The sequence below is a fragment of the Saccopteryx bilineata genome, unplaced genomic scaffold (genome assembly GCF_036850765.1).
Source record: "Saccopteryx bilineata isolate mSacBil1 unplaced genomic scaffold, mSacBil1_pri_phased_curated manual_scaffold_19, whole genome shotgun sequence".
NCBI classification, from domain to species: domain Eukaryota; kingdom Metazoa; phylum Chordata; class Mammalia; order Chiroptera; family Emballonuridae; genus Saccopteryx; species Saccopteryx bilineata.
This window is the reverse complement of record NW_027095445.1, coordinates 32,315-57,315: the sequence shown is the minus strand read 5'-3', so window position 1 is coordinate 57,315 and position 25,001 is coordinate 32,315. Positions and strand designations below refer to the sequence as shown.

General features: G+C 44.3%; 1 protein-coding gene across 1 annotated transcript in view; it reads left to right on the top strand.

Annotated features, from left to right (window-relative positions):
• Positions 1-14,833, top strand: part of LOC136318241 (uncharacterized) — a 58,827-nt gene extending 43,994 nt beyond the window's left edge. The window contains 6 exon segments of the mRNA XM_066250628.1: positions 9,626-9,776; positions 11,083-11,169; positions 11,461-11,559; positions 12,178-12,302; positions 13,445-13,598; positions 14,627-14,833. Of these exon segments, the coding sequence (XP_066106725.1) occupies positions 9,626-9,776; positions 11,083-11,169; positions 11,461-11,559; positions 12,178-12,302; positions 13,445-13,598; positions 14,627-14,833 (823 nt within the window).
• Positions 14,834-25,001: the final 10,168 nt, after the last annotated feature.

The window sequence follows — 25,001 nt, the reverse complement described above, 5'->3', positions numbered from 1 at the left end:
TGGTGGTTGTGCAAATGTAGGCTGAATGTACCTCAGCTGCATAACTAAAAGAGACAAGTTGTCACTCAGCATGATGACACACTGTTTTAAAATGTGTTTGGGAATAGGTGTGTACATTCATGTCGGCTTTCAGCTTACATTCCGTGTCCATCAGCACAGGTGTGAAAGGAGTAAGTCCAGCATTACAGCAGTGATGTGCCATCAGCACACCTCTCTCCACCTGTTTGTCCATTTCACTTTGGCCTGTGTCCCGGAGGAATAATTTTCTTCTTCTCTCTCTCTCCCTGCTCATTTAGTGGCTAACAGAGGCTCTCAGTCTCTCTAGCACTAAACTTCACTTCTCTCCTGTAGAAGTTTGTTTTCTGTTCCATTTGGCAGCGACTTTCGTCTTTTGGGGGGGGTTATAAATAAATTTATATTAATGTTAATGAAGTGACATCAATAAATCAGGGTACATATATTCAAAGAAACCATGTCCAGGTTGTCTTGTCATTCAATTATGTTGCATACCCATCACCCAAAGAGAGATCATCCTCCGTCACCCTCTATCTAGTTTTCTTTGTGCCCCTCCCCCTCCCACTTCCCCTCTCCCTCCTTCCCTCCCATGCCTCCCCCCCCACCCCCCCAACCCCCGGTAAACACCACACTCTTGTCCATGTCTCTTAGTCTTGTTTTTATGTCCCACGAATATATGGAATAATGTAGTTCTTGGTTTTTTCTGATTTACTTATTTCACACCATATAATGTTATCAAGATCCCACCATTTTGTTGTAAATGATCCAATGTCATCATTTCTTATGGCTGAGTAGTATTCCATAGTGTATATGTGCCACATCTTCTTTCTTTTTTATTTTATTTTATTTTTTTTGCAGTTTTCCGAAGCTGAAAACAAGGAAGCAGTGAGACAGACTCCCGCATGTGTCTGACCAGGATCCACCCAGCATGCCCACCAGGGGGTGATGCTCTGCCCATCTGGGGCATCACTCTGTTGCATGCAGAGCCATTCTAGCATCTGAGGCAGAGGCCACAGAGCCATCCTCAGCACCCTGGCCATCTTTGCTCCAATTGAGCCTTGGCTGCGGGAGGGGAAGAGAGAGAGACAGAGAGGAAGAAGAGGGGGAGGGGTGGGGAAGCAAATGGGTGCTTCTCCTGTGTGCCCTAATCGAGAATCAAACCCGGGACTCCTGCACACCAGGCCAATGCTCTACCACCGAGCCAACCAGCCAGGGCTGCTACATCTTCTTTATCCAGTCTTCTATTGAAGGGTTTTTTGGTTGTTTCCATATTTTAGTCTATGGCCATACCACCCTGAACGCGCCCGATCTCATCTGTTTCCACATTTTGGCCACTGTGAACAATGCTGCCATGAACATGGGGCTGCATGTGTCTTTATGTATCAATGTTTCTAAGTTTTATGTGTATATACCCAGTAGAGGGATTGCTTGGTCATAAGGTAGCTCTATTTTCAGTTTTTTGAGAAAACACCATACTTTCTTCCATAATGGTTGTACTACTTTACATTCCCACCAACAGTGGATGAGGGTTCCTTTTTCTCCACAGCCTCTCCAACATTTGCTATTACCTGTCTTGTTGATAATAGCTATTCTAACAAGTGTGAGGTGGTATCTCATTGTAGTTTTGATTGGCATTTCTGTAATAACTAAAGAAGATGAGCATCTTTTCATATATTTGTTGGCCATTTGTATTTCTTCCTATGAGAAGTGTCTGTTCATATCCTCTTCCTAATTTTTATTGGATTGTTTGTTTGTTGTTGAGTTTTATGAGTTCTTTGTATATTTTGGATATTAGGCCCTTATCGGAGCTGTTGTTTGAAAATGTCATTTCCCATTTAGTTGGCTGTCTGTTTATTTTGTTGTCAGTTTCTCTTGCTGAGCAAAAACTTCTTAGTCTGATGTAGTCCCATTCATTAATTTTGCCTTCACTTCTCTTGCCTTTGGAGTCAAATTCATAAAATGCTCTTTAAAACCCAGGTCCATGAGTTTAGTACCTATGTCTTCTTCTATGTACTGTATTGTTTCAGGTCTTATACTTAGGTCTTTGATCCATTTTGAATTAATTTTAGTACAAGGGGACAAGCTGTAGTTGAGTTTTGTTTTTTTGCATGTGGCTTTCCAGTTTTTCCAGCACCATTTGTTGAAGAGGCTTTTTTTCTCTATTGTGTGCTGTTGGCCCCTTTATCAAAAATTATTTGACCATATATATGTGGGTTTTTTTCTGGACTTTCTATTCTGTTCTATTGGTCTGAGTGTCTATTTTTCTGCCAATACCATGCTGTTTTGATTATCGTGGCCCTATAATATAGTTTGAAGTCAGGTATTGTAATGTCCCCTGCTTCATTCTTTTTCTTTAGGATTGCTTTGGCTATTTGGGGTTTTTTATAGTTCCATATAAATCTGATAATTTTTTGTTCCATTTCTTTTAAAAATGTCATAGAAATTTTGATGGGAATTGCATTAAATTTATAAATTGCTTTGGGTAATATGGCCATTTTGATTATATTTATTCTTCCTATCCAAGAACAAGGAATATTTTTCCATCTCATTGTACCTTTTTTGATTTCCCTGAACAATACTTGTAGTTTTTGTTATATAGGTTCTTTAAATTCTTTGTTATGGTTATTTCTAGGTATTTCATTTTTTGTTGTTGTTGTTGCAATTGTGAAGGGGATTATTTTTTTGAGTTTGATTTCTAATATTTTATTGTTGGCATATAAAAAGGCTATGGACTTTTGTATGTTAATTTTGTATCCTGCGACCTTACTATATTGGTTTACTGTTTCTAGTAATCTTTTTGTGGAGTTTTGGGGGTTTTCAATGGATAGAATCATATCATCTGCCAAAAGTGATATCTTCACTTCTTTTTTTCTGGTTTGGATGCCTTTTATTTCTTCCTCTTGTCTGATTGCTCTGGCCAGAACTTCTAGCACCACCTTAAATAAGACTGGAGAGAGTGGACAACCCTGTCTTTTTCCTGATTTAAGGTGGAAAGTCCTCAGTTTTATGCCATTTCATATGATGTTGGCTGATGGTTTATCATATATGGCCTTTATCATGTTGAGATATTTTTCTTCTATACCAGTGGCTCTCAACCTTTCTAATGCCATGATCTGCAATACAGTTCCTCATGTTGCAGTGACCCCAAACCAAAAAATAATTTTTGTGGCTACTTCATAACTGTAATTTTCCTACAGTTCTGATTCAGCATGTAAATACCTGATATGCATTATGTATTTCCCAATGGCTTTAGGCAACCCCAATGGGTCACAACTCACAGGTTGAGAACCGCTGTTCTATACCCATTTTATTGAGTGTCCTAAACATAATGTTGTGTTGTATTTTATTGAATGCCTTTTCTGCATCTATTGATAAGATCATGTGGTTTTTGTTTTTTGTTTTGTTAATATGGTGTATTATGTTAACTGTTTTACATATGTTGAACCATCTTTGAGATTCTGGGATGAATATCACTTGATCATGATGTATTTTTTTTAATATATCGTTGTATTCAATTTGCCAGTATTTTGTTTAGTATTTTAGCATTTGTATTCATCAGAGATATTGGTCTGTAGTTTTCTTTTTTTGTGCCATCCTTGCCAGGTTTCAGTATGAGGGTTATGTTTGCCTCATAAAATGTGTTTGGAAGTATTGCTTCTTCTTTAATTTTTTGGAAGACTTTGGAAGAGTAGAATAGGAACCAAGTCTTCTTTGAATGTTTGATAGAATTCACTAGTATAACCGTCTGGTCCTGGACTTTTATTTTGGGGAGGTTATTAATAGTTTTTTTCTATTTCCTCCCTGCTAATTGGTCTGTTCAGGCTTTCTACTTCTTCATGACTCAGTTTAGGAAGGTTTTATTGTTCTAGCAATTTATCCATTTCTTCTAAATTGTTGAATTTGGTGGCATATAGTTTTTCATAGTATTCTACAATAATTCTTTGTATATCTATGATGTCTGTGGTGATTTCTCCTTTTTCATTTTGGATTTTGTTTATATGAGTCCTTTTTTTCTTGGTTAGTCTTGCCAAGGGTTTGTCAATTTTGTTGATCTTTTCAAAGAACCAGCTTCTTGTTTTATTAATTTTTTCTATAGTTTTTCTGTTCTCTATGTCATTTATTTCTGCTCTGATTTTTATTATTTCCTTTCTTCGGCTGGCTTTGGGTTGTCTTTGTTCTTCTTTTTCTAGTTTCTTAAGGTGTAAAGTTAAATGGTTCACTGGGGCTCTCTCTTGTTTGTTCACATAGGCCTTAAGTGATATGAACTTTCCTCTTATTACTGCTTTTGCTGCATCCCAGAGATTCTGATATGTCATATTGTCATTTTCATTTGTCTGTATATATCTTTTGATCTCTGTGCTTATTTCTTCTTTGACCCATTCATTTTTTAGAAGTATGTTGTTAAGTTTCCACATTTTTGTGGGGTTTTCCCCCTCTTTTTTGCAGTTGAATTCTAGTTTTAAGGCTTTATGATCAGAAAATACAGTTGGTACAATTTCAGTTTTTTTGAATTTGCTGATGTTATTTTTGTTTCCCAACATATGGTCAATTCTTGAGAATGTTCCATGTACACTAGAGAAAAATGTATACTCTGTCGCTTTGGGATGAAGTGTCCTGTAGATGTCTATTATATCCAGGTCTCTAGTGTTTCATTTAAGGCCAATATATCTTTATTGATTCTCTGTTTGGATGACCAATCTAGAGCTGTCAGCGGTGTATTGAGGTCTCCAAGTATGATTGTATTTTTGTCAGTGTTTGTTTTTAGGTCAATAAGTAGCTGTCTTATATATTTTGGTGCTCCTTGGTTTGGTGCATATATATTAAGGATTGTTATGTCTTCTTGATTCAGTGTCCTCTTAATCATTATGAAATGACCATTTTTGTCTCTGAGTAGTTTTTCTGTCTTGTAGTCAGCATTATTAGATATGAATATTGCTACACCTGCTTTTTTATGTTATTTGCTTGGAGTATTCTTTTCCAGCCTTTTACTTTGAATTTGTTTTTATCCTTGTTGCTTAGATGTGTTTCTTGTAGGCAGCATACAGTTGGATTTTCTTCTTTAATCCATTCTGCTTCTCTGTATCTTTTTATTGGTGAGGTTAATCCATTTACATTTACTGTAATTATTGACACTTGTGGGTTCCCTATTACCATTTTATAAATTCCTTTCTGTTAGTTTTGTATCTTGTTTGATTCTTCTCTTTTGTTTTTCTATCATTTGTTTTTGTTTGTTTGTATTCCATACTTCTTTCCTCTGTTGCTTCCTTTTTTAAGTCATGTGCTTCTGTGGTGGTTTTTTCAAGTGTGGTTACCATTAAGTAATGAAAAGAGTACCTACCATATTTATTGTAGTACCCTATCTTATGAGTGTTTCTGCATTTCATTGTCCTTTGCTACTGTTAATCTCCATCCTTCCCCCCCTTTTTTTTTTTGCTTTTGTTGTCACAGTATAAATTTGGTTTTATTGTGTTCTTGGTGGAGCTCTTTGGTGGGTTTTGTTTTTTTAGTTGAATATTGTTGGCAAACCCCCTTTAATATTTCTTGGAGTGAGGGTTTTCTAATGATAAATTCCTCTTCTTTTCTGTATTTGTGAACGTTTTCATTTCTCCTTCGTACTTGAAGGATAGCTTTGATGAGTATAATATTCTTGGCTGAAAATTCCTCTCTTTCAGGGCTTTAAATAATGTGGTCCACTCTCTTCTAGCTTGTGGAGTTTCTGCTGAGAAATCTGATGATAATCTAATAGGCCTTCCTTGATATATTGTATTCTTCTTTTCCCTGGCTGCCTTGAGAATCTTTTCTTTGTCATTAGTTTGTGCCATTTTCATTATGTTGTGCCTAGAGTAGATTTTGTTGTGGTTAAGAAAACTCGGTGTTCTGTTTGCTTCTTAAATTTGAGGCTTTAGTACTTTCCACAGACTTGGGAAATTCTCATCTATTATTTATTTGAATATATTCTCCATTCCATTTTCTCTCTTCTCCCTCTGATATACTTATTATTCTTATGTTATTCTTTTTGACGGAGTCAGGCAATTTCTGTAGAGCTTTCTCATTTTTTAAAATTTTTGAGTCTCTCTCTTCTTCTCTTTTGTGCCTGATGTTGCTTGTCTTGTATGTCACTAATCCTACCTTCTATGTAGCCTGTTCTATTACCTAAGCTTGTTACCTCATTTTTCAATTCATGAACTGAGTTTTTCATTTCTGTTTGATTTGTTTTTATAGTTTCAATTTCCTTGGTAATATATTCTTTGTGTTCATTGAGTTGTTTTCTGAGCTCTCTAAATTGCCTTTCTGAGTTTTCTTGTATATCTTTGAGTATTTTTAGGATTTCTATTTTAAATTCTCTGTCATTTAGCTCCAAGGTTTCCAATATATTAAATTTTTTCTCCATAGATTTTTTCACATCTATCTGTGTTGCTTTTCTATCTTTTGTATCCATGATATTCAATTTTCTTTTTCTTAATGGCATTCAAGGGTGGTCTTGTTGATAGCACTAATGAGAATTAATAAAGAATAAAAAGTAAAAAATTAAAAAAGGAAAAATTTTGAAAAAAAACAATAATAATTTATTATTTCCCCCCACCTTTTCTTTCTTCTCTTCCCTTTCTCTCTTCTCTCCTTAGGAAAATATCATGGTAAACTGTGAATTATATTATGCTTAATGGAACAAAAACTGCCTATAATGAAGGGCCTGATTTGGGTGGAAATGTCAAGGGGCAAAAGAGAAAGTAGGGTCCCACAAAATGCAAAAAGGGAAAAAATTTGGGTCAAGTATAAAATGATTTGCTTGTAAGTGATGGTTGACTAAGAGACATATGATAAGGATAAGAGGGAAACAGGAAAAAGGGAAAAAATAACTATTGTATTAAGTGGAGCAAAGACTAAATAGAATGGAGATCCTGTGTTGGGAGGAATGCTAATGAGTTAAAAAGCAAAGTAAAAAGCACCCAAAATGCCACACACACACACAAAAAAACAATTTAGTCCCAAATTAAATAATTTGTTTGTGGTTGAGGATTGAATGAGAGGAAAAGTAAAAGGAGAAAAGAAGAAACTAATAGAAAGGGAGAAATAAGAAAAAGTGGAAAAGGAAAGGAAGAAAAAAGAAAAAAAACAAAGAGAGAGAGTTAAAGGTTTTGGAGTGTAACCCCCATGGAGAGTAAGGAAGAAGAAAAGAAATAAAATGTAACACTTATGGGTAGTGTAGTTCAAGAAAGAAAAGAATAAGATGGGCAGAGAATAAAAGGACCAAGGTGGAGAAAATAGAAATAATAATAATAATAAAGGCAAGAAGATAAAAGAAACAAAAAAATAGTGGAACAAGTTATAAAGTCTGGATTTTTCTTGATTTTGAGAGGTTAACTTCTTCTTCCTTTTTCTTTCCTCTCCCTCCCCCTGTTCAGTGACTCTGTACCCCAGGATCTGCCCTTGTGGCACGCTTAGGTAGGGATTTGCAGTTGATGAGACTCTACGGCAATGTCATATATTTGGCTTCAGTCTTGTTGGTAGTCAAGGCTTGTTAGCATTTGCAGGCCCCGTTTTCCTGGAGCCTCTCTCCTGGTCTCTTCTTTCTGAATTAGCAGCCTGATGATCCAGCTATGAGGCTGCCGCTGCCTCTGCCTAGGTAGTAAGTGGCTCAAAGAACTGGCAAATCCCCACTCTATCCCCACTCAATGCAGGGCTCTGGGTAAGGCTCTGGCAGTCAGAGCCACCATCATAATCAGGCAGGGCTAGGAGCCAATTGCTCTCAAGGTGACTTTCTATGAGCCTCCAAGCCTGTTCAGCACGCCTAGCACTCTGTGGGACCACTCTCCCCAGGCTTTCTGCACTTTGTAACCTGTTTTGGCTGGGAAGAAGATGCACTAGTTGCTGCCTGCAGTACAGGAGGTCTTAACATCTGCCAAATCCCTCTTTTTAGCGTATATGCCTGAGTATGAAAGCTCTGCCAATCAGAAGTTGTCCCCATCCCTTTAGCAAGAGGCACTAAAAAATATCATGCCTCTTGTCTTGGATCGCTGAACTGAGAGAGATCTTGTCAATTAGAGCCACGTAGGTCAGTTGGGAGGTGAGCAGACTGTGGGTTAAGCTAATTTCAATGATTGGATCTGCTGATCTGCTCTAGAAAGGACTGCAAGCTGCCTGCATGCCCCTCCCCCAACACTTGATTGTTAGACTGAATGGCTGGGTGAGGCACCCCACCCGCCTAGAGAAGCTCAGGTGTAGGGAAGTTTGCTTTGGCGCACTGCCCCTGCGCTGCTGGCAGCTGCTTCTCATGGTGCGGGCAGTTGCTCCTGAAGCACGTGGCTGGGTTGCTCATGGTGCTGGTGGCTGGGTTGCTTGCAGCGCACGGGCAGCTGGGTTGCTGGCGGCGCACGGGCGTTTGCTCACGGTGCATGGGTGGTTGTTCACCTGGGCTTATTCACCACAGGCACCCTCTTTCCTCAGCTTGAACAAATGTCCATGCCCCAGCCTAGCTTCCTTCACACCCTTAGCTCCCCCTGACTCTCAGTTTCAAGTGAAAGCAGCCTTTGCTCAGGTTAGTGAGGAAGGCAGAGTGTTTTTTGTCAGACTTATTTACTTCAGGTTGATTATATATTTAATCAATATTTTGTTTGATCTTACCTTCGCCTTTCATACACTCCAATGATAGATTTTTCTGTCTCTGGTTGATGAACTTGTTGAAATTTTGGGGAGATTTGTTGGTCGTGCTCCTCACAGCACCATTTCTCTGATGTCACTCAGTAGTGACTTTCTTAAATTGACATTTTAAAAAGACACACGCAGCATAGCTAACTCTAGTCATTCTTAAATATCCATTGTCATTTGACCACTCGGAACTCTCAAAATGACATACCTTTGACTTTAAGGAATTTGAAAAAATTCAGTGGAGAATTTTTTAGAAGGTTGCATGTTTTTAGAAGTTTCCTGAACTCTTGTTTTGTTGATATTTGGAAGAACACTGCTTTGTGTCGATGCCCTTGTGCCTTTGTTTTAAGCTGCTTTAAAACAAAGTTGGTAAGCCCTATTCAAATAAGTATAAATACATGATAGTAATGTAAATTACAATATAATAACCATCTTGTATAGCAAAAATACATCATTTCTATCATGTGCCATGTCAGGATGTTGTCCTTTGCCTCTTATAATTGGAGTGCCATAATAGTTTGGATTCATTTTGAAAAGATTAGCACTCATCTAGAAAGATCTTGTGCATGGTAAACGTATTTGTAGTGGGTGAATCTGAAAATGCTTTTTGGAAAATACTAATTCAGAACACTCTTGAGCAGAATGGAAGGGTGTGGTGTGCTGGGTGGGCTCTGTGGGAGTTGAGGTGTGCCCCAGTGGAAAGGTGATGGGAGTGGGTGGTGAGAATGCCAGCCTGTCAGTCCCTCCTTCCTGCCAGGTCCCTTTGTGGATGGAAGAGAAGTCATGGAAAAGCCTTCCTCCTGGAACTGGCTGAGATTCGGCGGCGCAAGGGCGAGTGAGGCTCTGCACCTGGGCTCCACATGGGGGCATAGGCTGACTTGTATGCCATGCAATGTGTGTGCGGGGCCAGAGGCCCCCAGAAGCATATTGATTCTCCACTGGTTTCTATCCATTTCTCCCACAGCTTTGAGCTTGAAAAGCTGTGTCACTTCATCATGTCTGTGAAGAAGAACTATGAGCGGGTTCCCTACCACAACTGGAAGCACGTGGTCACCATGGCCCACTGCATGTATGCCATCCTGCAAAGAAACCGCGATCTCTTCACCAACCTGGAGGTGCATGCTTCTGCCAGCGGGCCAGGCGGGGTCAGGCTCTGAGTGGGGCACACCATGTGCATGTGTGCGTGAAAGTTCCTGGTCGGCTCCGAATGGGGCACACGTGTGTGTGCTTGTGTGACACTTCTGGGTCTGCCTAGCTGGGACCAGTGGGGGGGGTCAGGCTCCGTGTGGGTCACATGTATGTGTGCATGTGTGACAGTTCCAGGTTGAGCTCCACGTGGGGCACACGTGTGCATGCATGTGTGACAGTTCCAGGTCTGCCCAGACGGGACCGAATGGGGGTTGGGCTCTGAGTGGAGCACGTGTGTGCATGTATGTGTGACATTCCAGGACAGGTTCTGGTTCAGTCAGTAGAAACACACTGAGAGATTGCTAGACCCAAGCATTTATTGTGTTACTTTGTGTAAGAAGTGTAGATATACAAATTCCAACTTCACTAATATGTCCCCAAGGAAAGAGTCACTTTGGTGGCCTTTCTTCCTCATGAAGTCTTGTGAAGGGACTTAAGCAGAATGAATCTTCCCGTGGCCCACAGGCCTGGGAGCATGGACACACCTGGTGAAGGGCCACCCAAGGCGTCCCATGCAGTTAGCCCCTGAGGACTGTTTGAGCTCCTGGCACAGAGGGATAGGGCCTGTGGTGTCTCCCTGGCTTTCTGCACCCGCGGCAGCTCCATGCCTATGACAGGTCCACATGGGAAGTTGTCCCGTCGTGGAACTAGCAGGTTCTGGGTAGCTGTCTATTCCTGCCCAGGTGCCCTGGGTGAGCAGAGCAGCTCAGCCTAGTGTGCTGATCCAGGTCCGGCCCAACCTGGCCCCCAAGTGGGTCTCCCCTGCACCCGGTCCCGGGAAGCCCACAAACACCCTCCCTCAACTCATCTCTCCTCTTCTATGAAGCCGGTGGACTGTTGTACTGCTTCAGGGGGCATGTGACCACGAAGAGAGGGGAGCTTCCTGTCTGTTCTCAGGACAGTGTTCTCCGTCATGCTCTAGTTAATGCAGAGAAGAAGGCCCTTACGGTCTCAGCCTCCTCCATCTTTCTGTGACCCCTCCTCACTGTCCGCAAGCCACCTCCCTGAGCCTCTGACACTCAGAGAGGGCTCATCTGCATCCATGTGCTCCACTCCCCCACTGAGTCTCTGCCTTCTCCTCTGCCTTCATGTTCCTGTACACATGTCATCCCCCCACCCCCAGCCTGCCCTTGACCTCCTCTTGCTAGTCCACCCAGTCAGCTCTGTGTGTTCTCCTTGCATATGGTTGGGCATTCTGTACATGCCGTGTGATTTTCTTGCTGTATTCACCAGTTACAACAGCAGCGATGTTGTGAGACTTGGGCTGTGGTGGATGGAGACTGCCCTCCCTGGTGCAGATCAGTGGTGTCTATGGTTTGGGTATGTGCTTTCATTCGATACCAACTCCACTTCTTCTCGGAGTTGAGGAGAAAAACTGAGGAATGGTTTTACTCTCATGTTCATAATCAGAAATACAGAGGTTAAAATGATGAGGTCACTCAGCACTTCAGAGCTCCGTTGGTGCTGTGACATCCATGGCAGAGGTCGCTGTGACTGGTGGTTAGCTGTGAGTTGCCTTCAATGTCCGCGAGGCTGAGTGTCTGTGCTCTGTGCCATTCTTACTGTGCAGAGGACTGCGGATCACGTGTCTGTGTCATGACCTGGCTTCAGCAACAGCTACCTGCAGAAGTTCAACCACCCGCTGGCCGCCCTGTACTCCACGTCCACAATGGAGCAGACCCACTTCTCCCAGATGGTGTCCATCTGCAGGTGGGCTGGCTGGCTGTGCCCACTCTGTGGCTGGCGCTCCTCCCAGGAGAGCAGTGATTTGGGGTGGCAGGAGGGTGCTCTCAGTCTTGGGAGCTGGCACTTGTGGTCAGCACTAGGTTAATATGAATTTGGGTGAAGGATCCTTTATGAAGATTTTAAATATACTTTGTGATCACATTTGATGTTTCAGTACATGACAGCCTAAGGCAAAGTTTGTTTCATGTAGTTTAATCTAATTTATGAGGCTTTTCTTAATCTAGAACCAGTATATATTAAACAACAAATCTTGAAAGTTAGCCAAATTCAAGGTTTTAAGTGCCTCCTGAAGCCCTTTAAATTTTTTATTTTATTTTATTGCATTGCATTGTGTTTAAGGTGTTCTTGCTGATTGATCAAGACAAGGACAGTTGTCAACTTCACTGTAAAATATATATGATACTCCACTTTATTTTTTTTAAGACTTGATTCATTTTAGAGAGGAGGAAGAAAGGGAGAGGGAGGAGAGAGAGAGAAGGGTCCTCCTATACTTTAAACCGTTTCCCTCAAACTCACCCTAACAAGATAGCAATAACCTCAGAGTGGTTGTAATAAAATGAGCTGTGTCTGACTTGGTGGCAGACCCTGTATCTTCCTCCCCCTGTCAGCACCTCAGAGAAGGAGGAGGACTCATCAGAGGGCCTTCAGGTCCTGTGTCTAAGTGGAGCGCTCCGAGTGCTCAGAGCAGGGACCAGCCACAGCAAGTTGTGAAGTAGCTGGGCCTCTCTGCCTGGGCCAGTTCTTTCTTGTGTCACCCAGGGGCCCTCTCTGCACCCCACCAGCTTCTCCTGGGCTGGCCGGGCGAGCATGCTCAGCACCTCCTAACCCAGAGAAGCTGACCTGTTCAGGTCCCACCTGCAGGACTGAGAGGAAGGAGACAGAGCGTGAGTGGAAGTGTGAGTGCTCATGACCTTCTGGGCAGACATGAGGGTGCGTTGGGGACAGAGCACTTTGTTTTCAAGTCCCCTGTGGCAGGTAGCTGAACATTCTCCTTTCTCATGGGCTGGTTCTGTCCCTGATGTCCCCTTGATACAAATATTTCCCTTTTTCCCTCTAATGATATATGTGTAATGATATAAGTATGAATGGATAGATAGAAACATACATACCTGCCTAGAAATCTGAGCGGGTTCATGTGTGTGTGTGTACACACCAACATATGGAAAACGTGCTCTTTGTAAATAATCAAACATTCTAGAACTTCACGCAGGTTTATGTCTCCTTTGACTTTACTCCTCCCGTCAGGCTATTTGTTGTTATGGAAAGAAGAGAAGTGATAAAGATGGTGGCGCGGCCGTGATACAAGCGGGTGGGTGGGGAGGGGCCTGTGTTGACCTAGGAAGGTGCACCCAGCTGTCCCCGAGCTGCTGCAACTCACAGAGGTTCCCCTTGCAGCAGTCCCTCGCTGTGTGGGCCGGGTTACTGAGCGAGGCTCCCCCAGGGAGCAGGACCTGGTCGCAGGGCCCGTGTGGCGAGAGGAGTCCAGGCTAGCCGCTGGCACCTAGAAGGTCCTGGGAAGGATTAGGCTGCAAGCCCCGGAGGTGGATTTGAGTCGCTGCACAAGCCCCAGGGCATGTCTACTCTGTTTCCTGAGGAGACGGGCTCAGCAGATCACAAGGACAGGAAGCTGGCAAGGGGCTGGGCATGGCTGTGGATTCAGGGGAGCAGCCTGCCTGTGAAGACTGAGCCGATCCCAGACCGACCAAATCTCCTGTGTGAGCTGTGACAGGGAGCAGTGTACTGAGGCCACTGCAGACCCTGCCCCATGGGGCCCATAGTATGGGCAGCAGTGTTCAGGACAGGCGCCCTCCTTTTCTGGAAACCTCTGTACTCTCAGCTGATTTTGCAGGTACACTCAAGACACGTCTCTGAGTGTTCCTGCTCATATATCACTGCCCCTGAGGGTTCAGGGGGAGCCTGTCACTGAGCACCTCCCAGCTGCCACCAGCCACCACAGGAGGCAAGGGGACAACGCAGCACACGTCTCTGTCCTGGAGCTTGGGGTATGCAGGGGGCCAACGAACCAGCTCAACCCCGTGGCCGCTCTTCTCACTGCTCCGCCTGTGGGCGCTCTGGGGAGGCAGCCCTTCTAGTGGGCTGTGGCTCTCACTGTGTCTCAGCCTAGGGTGCTGTCACATTGGTTCCCAAACCCCCAGCAGCATTCAGTGTGGCCAGAGTTGTGCTCAGTGTGGGCACCTGCTGTGGCCTGGCTCCCCATCATAGGCTGTGCCTGGACGGCCCCTCTTCACTTGCAGTTTTCTCGCCCCATGTCTCGTGGCCAGGTCTGCCAGGACCCTGCTTGTCCAGACCTCCAACTGTGTGCTGTGCACATCACAGTGATGTTGACCTGAGTGCAGGGTCACAGCTAGCTCCTCGCTGATCAGGACAGGTGGGCGGAGCGTGCAGGGGCTGTGGGCTGACAGCAGTGCCAGCCGAGGGAAGGAGGAGCACACACAGACATGTGGCCCAGCTCCACTTCCATGCATGAGCAGGCATGTGGATTGGCCTGTGGAGTGGGCAGTGGGGTGAGTGGAGCCATTAGAAAGCCAGCCGCCATGTGAGGCCAACCAGAGAGAAGAGAGGCTGCATTCTAACCTTTTACCGAGACCTCTTAACTCAGGGCATCAGGATAGTTTCCACAGTGACTGCGCCATGGCTGTGTGTAGGTCGTGATGGGTGGGCATTCAGGAGAGAGAGACTGCCCACCTGGAGTACCCCATGCAGAGCTGGACACTCTGACAATGCCCTCCTGCATGTCCCTCAAGGGCTTTGTGCTTGGCAGCCCACCTCGGTCCTTCATCACGTGTCTGTTTACTGCCTTTCGTCCCCTGACCACCATTTCTCCAAGGTGGTGCCTCCCCCCTCCATCTTCTCAGTGTCTGTCTGCACATTGTCGCTTTCCTGCCAGGCAGTCCTTAGTGGTCTCCCAGCCTCGGTCTCCTCACTGACCAAGACTGTGCATCTGCTGCATGTCTCCTTCCTGACTGCCTTCAGTGCTGCTGTGTCGCAGTCTGTCCGTCCTTCTCAATAGCCTTTCCGTGGCCAGGAGGGGCCGGTGCTCCGTGCCATGGCTGCGGTGGCCCGGTGCCTCTTCAGCATGCCCCCACACGGTGCCCCGGAGCACACACGTGTCTTCCTGGTTCCACGCTGTGCTGAGCTTTCCGGGATGAGTGAGCTCTCTTCTGCTCTGAAGTGTAAGCCGGAGGGGGCAGTCCCTGCATGTCAGTCATCTCTGTAACTGTGGGCTGTGGCCTCAGGGTCTGTGGATGGGTGTGGAGATGGTCACACCAAGATATAAATGGGGAGAATGAGGGAGTCTTCAGATTGAGCAGAACAAGTCCAGAGATAAAAACTGCAAGTCTTGTTTGGGGGAAAGTGAGTAGGTAAGTCTCCATGGTGCAGAATGAGTAGGTGGCTCAGCAGGAGAAAGGGGCATGCCTTTGAGTGAGGAGACTCCTCTGTGTGAACAGTAACATCCAAAAAAATAGACCCTTTTTTCTCACCTAAACCTTATCCACTCACCTTAGTGATTGTTTTAGAACCATTAGTGTCAGAATATTAAATGCATTCCTTCCCTTTCCTCTGAGATGTTAATGATTATTTTGAAAATTGAATCTGCTTTTTCTCTGTCACTTGCCTCCTGTAACTCTCCTACCTATGGTAGGTATAAGAAAGTCAAAATTTTATAAAACAGTCTCATTAGGAATGATTATGCTCATTATTAAGAAAAACTTCCAAACATCCTATGAATCTCGAAATCCCATGGCTTTGGAAATATGTTCACACTTGAAGAAAGTTCCTCTTCATTCAGCATTATGAGATCCCATGGCAGTTTCATCATTACTTTATGTAGTGGTGACGTTTCTGTGACATGCTCACATGTTCCTGCAGTGTGTCTGTGCTGGGAAATTTCCGTTGCCTGTGGTATGCCCAGCACTGCCTCGCTGCTGACCTGAGATGGCGGGACAGGTTGGCTTCAGTCTGTCCTGCATGCAGGATTCTGAGTGGACATGGTCTTTGGCCCCCATGTCCATCTGGGCACATCTCTTTGTCTGTGTCTCCTTATCCCTATTCCTTCCCTCCAACTGCAGAATGGTGCTGGTGGAGTGAACCACTTCTACCATCCTAGTCATTGTTTTGTCACCAGCTGAGGACTCACTGTAAACCAGACTCGAGGTCCGTGCTCATACTCATGTGCTGTCAGTCCTGTGGTATCTTGTGTGGTGGGAATTCTGCACTCCCATTTCACAGATAAGAACTGTGAGCATCGTCCATTGTGCCATCACTGGCAGTGGCAGAATGGGATCTAACTTTGGAATTGCTTGACCCCAAAACCTGCGTTCTTACTTACAGCCTGCTCCTGCTCCTAAGTGTGTCGATTGTCCCATATAGGGGGCGATGACGCATCAGAGTGAGCCTTGGGCATCTTTTCAAGGCCTTGGGTTGTGCACGTTGGATGCAGTCAGTTGTCATGGACGTTTTCATCCTAAAGCCCTTAGGAGTCCACCCTGCCTGTCACTTCCTAGAGCAGTGACTTTCCACCTGGCTGGAGCAAGACTGCAGGGAGTGAGGTCTGGACTGCTGGACTGCAGGTGTCGACACCTGAGCCCCAGGCCTTCCACAGACTCTCATAGGTCTGAGCAGCACAGGGCCTTCTGGAGTTACTGTGATTAATAATAGTGTTTAAAATCTCGCTGAGTAAAGATTGGTCGGTGTGTCTTCCCGCATCTCTTCTAATGTACCCGCATCCCCTCTGCCCTGCCGGCATGCCCTGGCCCTGCCCACGTGCCTGCCCTTCCCCAACCCTGCCTGCTTGCCCCTGCCTCTGCCCACGTGCCCTCTGCCCTGCCGTGTGCCCTCCTCACCCCCCCTGCTCATGTGCCCCGGTCCTGCCCACGTGCGGCCATCTCTGCCTGCGTGCCCAACAGCCCCATTCTGCCCGCATTTACACTGTGGGCAGGGGGGTCGTCAAACTTTTTATAAAAACCGCCCACTTTTGCAGTGCTGGTCAACCTGGTCCCTACCGTGCAACCAAACAGCGCCACGATTGGCCCATCATGAAAGCTGGAACGCCCAATAGTGGGAGGTAGGGACCAGGTCTACCAGCACTGCAAAAGTGGGCGGTTTTTATAAAAAGTTTGACGACCCCTGCAGAGCTGAGGTAGAGCAGACCTGGTCGTGTCAGCACCTGCCTAGAATCATCTATGGCCCCTGTTACAGCCAGACGTGGGCTCCCTCCTGTGCCTCTTGTTCACTCTCCTTTACCTGAACTCTCACTTTGCACTAGTCCACTTGCTCAACATCCTGAAGTTGCTGTCATCCCAGCAAACACACGTCTTATGCTCCCCCTTCCCACCTCTGTGTGTCCTTCAGAATGCGTCCCACTACTGTCCTGCCAGAGCCCTCCCCACCCATCTAGACACTCCGTCCACTTTCCATCTCCTGTGGCTTCACTACCTCATAAGTTCCTCCATGGTGAGCTTAGGGAGGTTGGGCCTTAAATGCAGTGGCCCTAAGTAACCACTGTCTGGCACCAGGAGACCCTGCAGGCTGAGCGTCTGCTCAGGGTGGACTGTGCTCCCCGCTCTGACAGACAGACACAGCAATGGCAGGAAGGGGGCGGGTATTTTGTGTCACCAGGTGTAAGAGATGGAGGCCTTCCAGCATCACTGACCTCAGCGCCGTGTGTGCTCAGGTACGGCACGGGTCCCAGGGGCGCAGCGCCCATAGACTGCACCTCTGCTGTCACGGAGGCCGGAGTGCTGGGCTGCTTGCCTCCACCACGTGCCTGCCTGATGGCAGTGGGCCCGCTGCCTTCAGTGTGTGTGAGCCTCACACAGTGTGGCCTGGGCTCTTAATGCTGACACACTTACCAACTGAGATACACATATGTTGTATTACTCTGTGAGGCTTTATGTTTTAACTAACGTGAAATTGAAGCTTTAAATAATACTTTGTTTATGGACACAAAATAGGATGGTGCAAAAATAGGTTTATGGTTGTTTGTATAAAATAATAAATATAACAATACAAGAATCAACTCCATTTTATATACTCACCACTGTAAGTATACTATTGCCCCACCCTGTATTTTATTTTAATTCTTTTTTTAGTTAAATATGTTGGGGTGACTTTGGTTAATAGAATCCTATAGGTTTCAAGAGTACAATTCTGTGATACACATTGTGTTGTCCACCCACCTCCAGATTCAGGTCTCTTTCTGTCACCATGTGTTTGGTCTCCTTAAGCCTTTACTCCCCCCACCCCTTCCTCTGGTATCATCATGCCATTGTCTGTGTCTCTGAGTTTCAGTTTTATGTCCCACAGATGAGTGAAATTATGTGGTACTTAGCCTTTCTTGTCTGACTTAACTTTGCTTAGCATGGCGTTCTCACCATCCATCCATGCTGTCACAATGGCAGTGTCATCCTTTCTCATGGCTGAGGAGCATCCCACTGTGAACATGTACCATGCCTCCCTCACCTGGCCCTCTACTGAAGGACAGTTCAAGCTGTCCATCTGGTGTGTTTGGTTTATATGACTCCCTTACAGTTTTGTGTGTTGTTGCAAACGATCTGGAATATATTTATTCTAGAGTCTCTTGAAGGGAAGAGGGTCATTTTTTGTTTATTTATTCATTTCTTTTACTTTTATAAAAATAAAGGAGGCAGTAATAAGTCCTAGTTACAACTTTTATTACAGAAATCCCATTCTCAACTTTTCCTCCTTTGGTATTGTGAAGCAATCACAGAAATAACAAATCCACAGTGGGTGGCAGAATATACAGCTCCTTTATAATGGTTTTCATTTGTCTTAGACAACAGACACTTCTTATACTGGGATGAAAACACAATCACGATGACACACTAACAGGGTTGCAGTCCAGTTGTAACTCTGGTCGTCAAGAGCATTTACAGAGTCCAATCTAAGATCCCCCTATTCTAGACAGACTAAAAACACATCCAGCAGCACGTGAGAATTCTGTGTGCACTGTGACCATGTGGGTATTGGCAGCAGAGGGATGAGTCACGTGCACACATGGATTGCATGTGGCTCCTCTTCAGGTCCCGTCAGTCAGCAGGTGAGCATATCAGCACTGGGGGACACCCTGCGGCTGACAGCATGTTAGGGGGAGCCCAGCTTGCAGGCACTCAGGGTGGAAGCAGAGGCCAGTGGCCTCCTGGGACATGGTCGTGCCAAAGCAGGGAGATGTCACAGCACGAGTTAGAGAAAAGGTTTCTGTTCTGTAGCATTTGGCTCTAGGACTACAGAGAGCAAGGTTGAATGGAAAGGTGGTTGAGTTCAGCCAGCCACCCAACCTTGAGTCGTTCCCTGTCCCCACCAGTCACTAAGCAGCCTTCCCTGCAGCTGCTGGGCCCATGGAGCTCACGCATGTTCTGAGCATGAGATGCGTCCCGCTCTGCCGAGCTGACGTCCATTGGGTCACAGCCTGCACCTCGCCCTCTGGGCTCGCGGAGCTGCTGCCGTGAGGCTGTGTCACTACAGTCATGGTGATAGCCAGGAGAAACAGGGTCTTGTCAGTCAGAGGGACCTCTTTGTAATGTTCCAGCATAGCCATCATCTCAGAGAGATGCTGGATTCGTCTACACTTTGTAACTGGAAAGCAAAATCATGTATGTGAAAGTGCCTTTTACACTTAGCACCTTGTGCAAGCAGAAGACCATACAGCCCTTGCTCTCGGGGAGGTAGCCACCCAGAACCAACTGCTGCATGCACCGGAGGACACTGTGGACATTTACGGACTCCCGAGGGTGAATGATGCAGAAAGACTGAGGGCAAGGACATAGTATGCATATGCAGCTTTACTCCAGAGTGACAGGATGCAGACAGCATGTAGTAGATGTCTGATCTTGTACAGAAATACACTTTAATAACTTTACAATTTAATATATCTCATCAGCCAATCATAGTAGCTTACGGCAAGTAAGAACACTAAAAAACCAAATTTTGGTAGCACCATGATGATTGTAAATGAAATAATTAAAATATTATTAGTGAACCCACAAATTTTACACATCTTAATTATCTCAACCTTTTTTCTGTTTGGAGAAAAGCAACCCATTTTTGTCTCAATTACAAATAAAAACTTGAAATTCTCAGAGGGAGAATTTGTAGTAAGTTAAATAATGTAGAAAGTTTTTTAAAGATGCCCATATAGAAGGAGAATTCTGGGACAGTAGAATCAAAGTAACCAGCCTTGGGGCCTTGCTGGGAGGGACACGCTGCACTGTCCCCACCCCAAGGATGGGAGGGAAGGTGGCCCGGGCTTGCTCCTGTGTGATTGGCATTTTGTGTGTGAGCTCTTGCGTGTGGGGAGTATTCAGTGTGCTGACATGCACTTTACTTTGAGGTTGTGGGGCGCATTCTTCCAGGGCAGGGGTAGTCAACCTGGTCCCTCCCACCCACTAGGGGGCGCTCCAGCTTTCATGCTGGGCAGTAGCAGAGTAACCAAAATATAAATAAAAAGATAGATTTAGCCCTGGCCGGTTGGCTCAGCGGTAGAGCGTCGGCCTAGCGTGCGGAGGACCCGGGTTCGATTCCCGGCCAGGGCACACAGGAGAAGCGCCCATTTGCTTCTCCACCCCTCCGCCGCGCTTTCCTCTCTGTCTCTCTCCTCCCCTCCCGCAGCCGAGGCTCCATTGGAGCAAAGATGGCCCGGGCGCTGGGGATGGCTCTGTGGTCTCTGCCTCAGGCGCTAGAGTGGCTCTGGTCACAACATGGCAACGCCCAGGATGGGCAGAGCATCGCCCCCTGGTGGGCAGAGCGTCGCCCCTGGTGGGCGTGCCGGGTGGATCCCGGTCAGGCGCATGCGGGAGTCTGTCTGACTGTCTCTCCCTGTTTCCAGCTTCAGAAAAATGAAAAAAAAAAAAAAAAGATAGATTTAACTATGTAAATTGTTTTATAAAGATTTATCCTGCCAAACAGTGAAAATCTGGCATAAAGTACTTGGTAAGTAATTATTATTATATGCTTTAACTTGCTCTAACTCTGCTTTATAATTTTTTTTTTAATTTTTTTTTTTTTTACAGAGACAAAGAGAGAGTCAGAGAGAGGGATAGACAGGAACAAACAGACAGGAATGGAGAGATGAGAAGCATCAATCATTAGTTTTTTCTTGTGCCTTGCAACACCTTATTTGTTCATTGATAGCCTTCTCATACGTGCCTTGACTGCAGGCCTTCAGCAGACTGAGTAACAACTTGCTGGAGCCAGCAACCTTGGGCTCAAACTGGTAAGCTTTTGCTCAAACCAGATGAGCCTTCGCTCAAGCTGGCAACCTCGGGGCCTCGAACCCAGGTTCTCTGCATCCCAGTCCGATGCTCTATCCACAGCGCCACCGCCTGGTCAGGCTATAAATTTTATAAAGTAAAGTTACTTCCCTACTTTATAAATCATCATTACTGTGGAACTGGTGGGTGGTTAGAAAATTTTACTACTAACAGAGATACAAAAGTGGGTGGTAGGTATAAGAAGGTTGACTACCCTTGTTCTAGGGTAAGGAGACAGGATGTCAGTGTTCATTACTCTTGCTGAAGTGGACAAGGATAGAGGTGACTTGTAGCTCATTAATTTTCAGTATAATATTAAAAGCACTACACTTTTAATTTAAGAAGAAAAAATTTTTATTTAAATACTTTACATTTTTCAGGCCTTTAGTAACTGATTAGACATATCCACAAACTAGGTAGGTAGTCCTGTCACTGAGATTTTGTGGCAGCAGATGATGTTACCAACACTGAAATAATTCATTCAAGTACTGGTTTTGTTGTTATAGCTGGAAGAGAAGACACAACCCATTCCATTTGTCATTTCAGACTGTTCTTCTGTTCCCCCCAAACCTGTCATTGGTGGGCCAGGTGCCCCTGGCTCACTCTGCTACTGCCAGCCAGAAAGAAGCCACAGGATCCGAGCTTGTGATGGTCACTGGTGGTGTGTTTGTGTCTCTGCAGCTAGAAGGGCACAACATTTTCTCTACACTGAGCTCCAGCGAGTACAAGCAGGTGCTCAAGATCATCTGCAAAATGATCATCACTACCAACCTGGTGCTCTACATCGGAAACAGGAAGCAGCTGGAGGAGATGTACCAGAGCAGCTCACTGAACCTCAACAACCAGTAACACAGGTAGGGGGGTCTGAGAGCTGGGAGCCCAGCAGCTGTGATCGGAGTCCACGCACCTCTAAAAACAGAAGTGCAGCTTTTGGAGAGGCATGTGTCTGGATTCACTTTTTGTGCATATGGGTGTCCCGTTGTTGAAGAGACTGTCTTTATCCACTGTTTGGGTTTTGCTTTTTTGTCAGACATCAGTTGACACTGTTATGTGGGTCTACTTGGGGGCTTTCTGTTCTGTTCCATTGATCTATTTGTCTGTTCTCCCACTGTGCTGATGACTACAGTAGATTTATAGTTAGCCTTGAAGTCGGGCGATGCCAGGCCTCCAACATTGTGTGAGCTATTCTGGGTCTTAGGCCATCATACAAACAAGCATTTCATTTTGGGAGGTGTTAATATAATAAGTACTATGTTCCTAATTTATAATTTCACTTCTTCTTTGCCAGTACACAAGGGAAGCAGTTGACTTTTGTGTATTGACCTTGTATCCTTCCATCTCTGTGTAATCACCTGTTAGGTCCAGTGGTGTTCTTGTCTGTTCTTTTGAATTTTCTACAGAGATAAACATGTCATCTGTGAACAAGGACAGTTTTATATCTTCTTTCTCAATAAGTATATCTTTTATTTCCTATTATTGTCTTACTGCATTGTTAAGGACTTCTGGTCTGATGTTAAAAAGGAGAGTTTAGAAGAAAGGATACCCTTACCTTATTCCTCATCTTAGAAAAAAGCTTCTGGTTTCTTCCCATTAAGTATGATGCTAGCCATACATCTTTATCAAGTTGAGGTTACCTCCATCCCTAGTTTACTGAGAGCTGCCATCATGAATGAGTGTTGAGTATTGTTGGATGAATGTTATGCATCTATTGATATGATCATGTGATTTTCTTTGGTCTGTTGGTAATATGATAGATTAAATTATTTTTGAATATTGAATTATCCTTGCATACCTGAGATGTATCCTACTTGGTCATGGTGTATAATTCCTTTTGTGCAGGATTGGATTTGATTTGCTAAAATTCTGTTGAGGATTTTTTACATCTATGCTCATGAGAACTGTTGGTCTGTAGTTTTCTTTTCCTGTAATGTCTTTGTCAAGTTTTGGTCTTGGGGTAGTGCCAGCCTCATAGAATGAGGGAGTGTTTTCTTGCTTTTATGCACAAAGAGGAATTATAGTGAATTGATACAATTTTTTTTCTTCAAATGTTTGATAGAACTCACCAGTGAACCATTCTGGACCTGGTTCATTCTGTTTTGGAAAAGTTATTTAGTATTAACTCAATCATCTGTAATAAATAAAGTACTTTCAGATTGTTTTTATTCTTGTGTATATTTTGGCAGATCCTTCAAGAAGTTGGTCCGTTTCATCTTGGTTGTCAAGCTTGGGGCATAAAGTTTTTCATGATATGTATGCCTGGTCACTTTTTCATGTCCATGGGATCTGTAGTGATGTTCTTTTCTCATTTATGATATTAGTAACTTGTATTCTCTCTCTTTTCTTCTCAGACTTGTCAGAGGCTTATTGATTTTTTTTTCTTTTTTTTTAAGATTTCTTTTTTTTTATTTATTCATTTTAGAGAGGAGAGAGAAAGGGAGAGACAGAGAGGGAGAGAGAGACAGAGAGAGAAGGTAGGGAGGAGCTGGAAGCATCAACTCCCATATGTGCCTTGACCAGGCAAGCCCAGGGTTTTGAACCGGTGACCTCAGCATTTCCAGGTCAACGCTTTATCCACTGCGCCACCACAGGTCAGGCTTATTGATTTTATTGATCTATTCAAAAAACAGGTTTGAGTTTGATTTTCTCTGTTGATTTTCTATTCTCAATTTTTTTTTTGTATTTTTCTAAAGCTGAAAACGGGGAGAGACAGTCAGACAGACTCCACATGCGCCCGACTGGGATCCACCCGACACACCAACCAGGGGCAACGCTCTGCCCACCAGGGGGCGATGCTCTGCCCCTCCGGGGCATCGCTCTGTTGCGACCAGAGCCTCTCTAGCGCCTGGGGCAGAGGCCAAGTAGCCATCCCCAGCGCCCGGGCCATCCTTGCTCCAATGGAGCCTCGGCTGCGGGAGGGGAAGAGAGAGACAGAGAGGAAGGAGAGGGGGAGGGGTGGAGAAGCAGATGGGTGCTTCTCCTGTGTGCCCTGGCCAGGAATCGAACCTGGGACTTCTGCACACCAGGCCAATGCTCTACCACTGAGCCAACTGGCCAGGGCCTCTATTCTCAATTTTATTGATTTCTGATCTAATTCTTATTTCTTTTTTTCTGCTTACTTGAATTTAATTTGCCATTATTTTTCTAGTTTCATAAAGTGGAAGCATATAGATTTTCTCTTGATTTCTTCTGTGACTTATGTTGTATTTAGAAGTGTGCTGTCCAATCTCCAAGCATTTAGAGATATTTTCCCCCCAGTTTTCTGTTATTTGTACCTAAACAATTCCATTTTTGTCTAAGAGCATACAATATATGATTTCTGTTCTTTTAAGTTTGTTAAGGTGTAGTTCATGGCCGAGAACATGGTCTACTTTGGTGACTGTTTTATGTGAGCTGAAAATAATGAGTCTTCTGCTGTTTTTGGATGAAGCAATCTATTGAAGCTAATGTATCCAGTTATTTGATGAAGTTGTTGTGTTCAGATATGACCATTCTAACTTTCTGCCTCTTGATCTGTCTGTTTCTGAAAGAGGGGTGTTGTATGTAGTCTCTTGCTAAAAGAATGGATTCATCTTTTCTCCTTGGAGTTCTGCAAATTTTTGCTACACATATTAATGTTCTATTGTTAGGCACATGCAAATTTAGAATTGTTATATATTCTTAATAAATTACCCCTTTCTCATTATGTAATGCTTTTATTTATCCTTGATAAATTTTCTTTCTTGTAAGTTTACTGTATTTGACATAAATATAGCCACTCCCATTTTCTTTTGATTGGCATCAATGTGGCATATCTTTGTCCACTCATTCACTTGTAATCTTTATGTGTCTTTTTATTTAAAGTGTGTTTCTTGTAGATAGCGGGCAGTTGGAACCTACTCTGACCATCTCTCACTTCAGGGCATAGTCCTTACTATTTAAAATGATTATTGATATTGTTGAAAAATATCTGCCATATTTGTTACTGTTTTATATTCTTGGCTGTGCTCTTTGTTCCTGTTTTTGTGTTCCACTCTTTTCCATTTTTTGTTCTTTATTTGATAATTTTATGGGATTGATTTTTTTTCCTTTTTAGCACATCAGCTATACAGCATTTAAAGGCATTTTTTTGTAATGACC